Source organism: Acanthisitta chloris, unplaced genomic scaffold (genome assembly GCF_000695815.1).
Source record: "Acanthisitta chloris isolate BGI_N310 unplaced genomic scaffold, ASM69581v1 scaffold20177, whole genome shotgun sequence".
NCBI lineage: Eukaryota > Metazoa > Chordata > Aves > Passeriformes > Acanthisittidae > Acanthisitta > Acanthisitta chloris.
In genome coordinates this window covers 307-537 of record NW_008684512.1, presented here as the reverse complement: position 1 = coordinate 537, position 231 = coordinate 307, and the positions used below count along the sequence as shown (strand labels likewise).

At 61.9% G+C, this 231-nt stretch overlaps 1 protein-coding gene across 1 annotated transcript in view; it reads right to left on the bottom strand.

Annotated features, from left to right (window-relative positions):
- Window positions 1-231, bottom strand: part of LOC103806668 (bone morphogenetic protein 1-like) — a gene marked incomplete at its 3' end in the record, with an annotated part of 1,237 nt that overhangs the window by 953 nt on the left and 53 nt on the right. The window contains exon 2 of the mRNA XM_009079376.1: window positions 6-68. Coding sequence (XP_009077624.1) covers window positions 6-68 — 63 coding nt within the window. The remainder of the gene's footprint in view (window positions 1-5; window positions 69-231) is intronic.

The following is a 231-nucleotide window of genomic DNA, read 5'->3' as shown; positions in this document are numbered from 1 at the left end:
GTAGCTGCCGAAGGAGTTGAGGCACTCGTGCTGGCAGCCCCCGTTGTTCTTGGAGCACTCATCCTTGTCTGTGAGAGAGCAGAAGGATCACTGAGCGGGGTGGAAAAACCTGGAATGGTCTACTTCAATCCCAGAGCAGCATCCTGGCCCCCAGCCCCACGTCGCTGCCCTCTGCGGAGCACCCAGCCAAGCAAGCGCCCACGGCCAGCAGCAAGCAGCTCCAGCATCCCC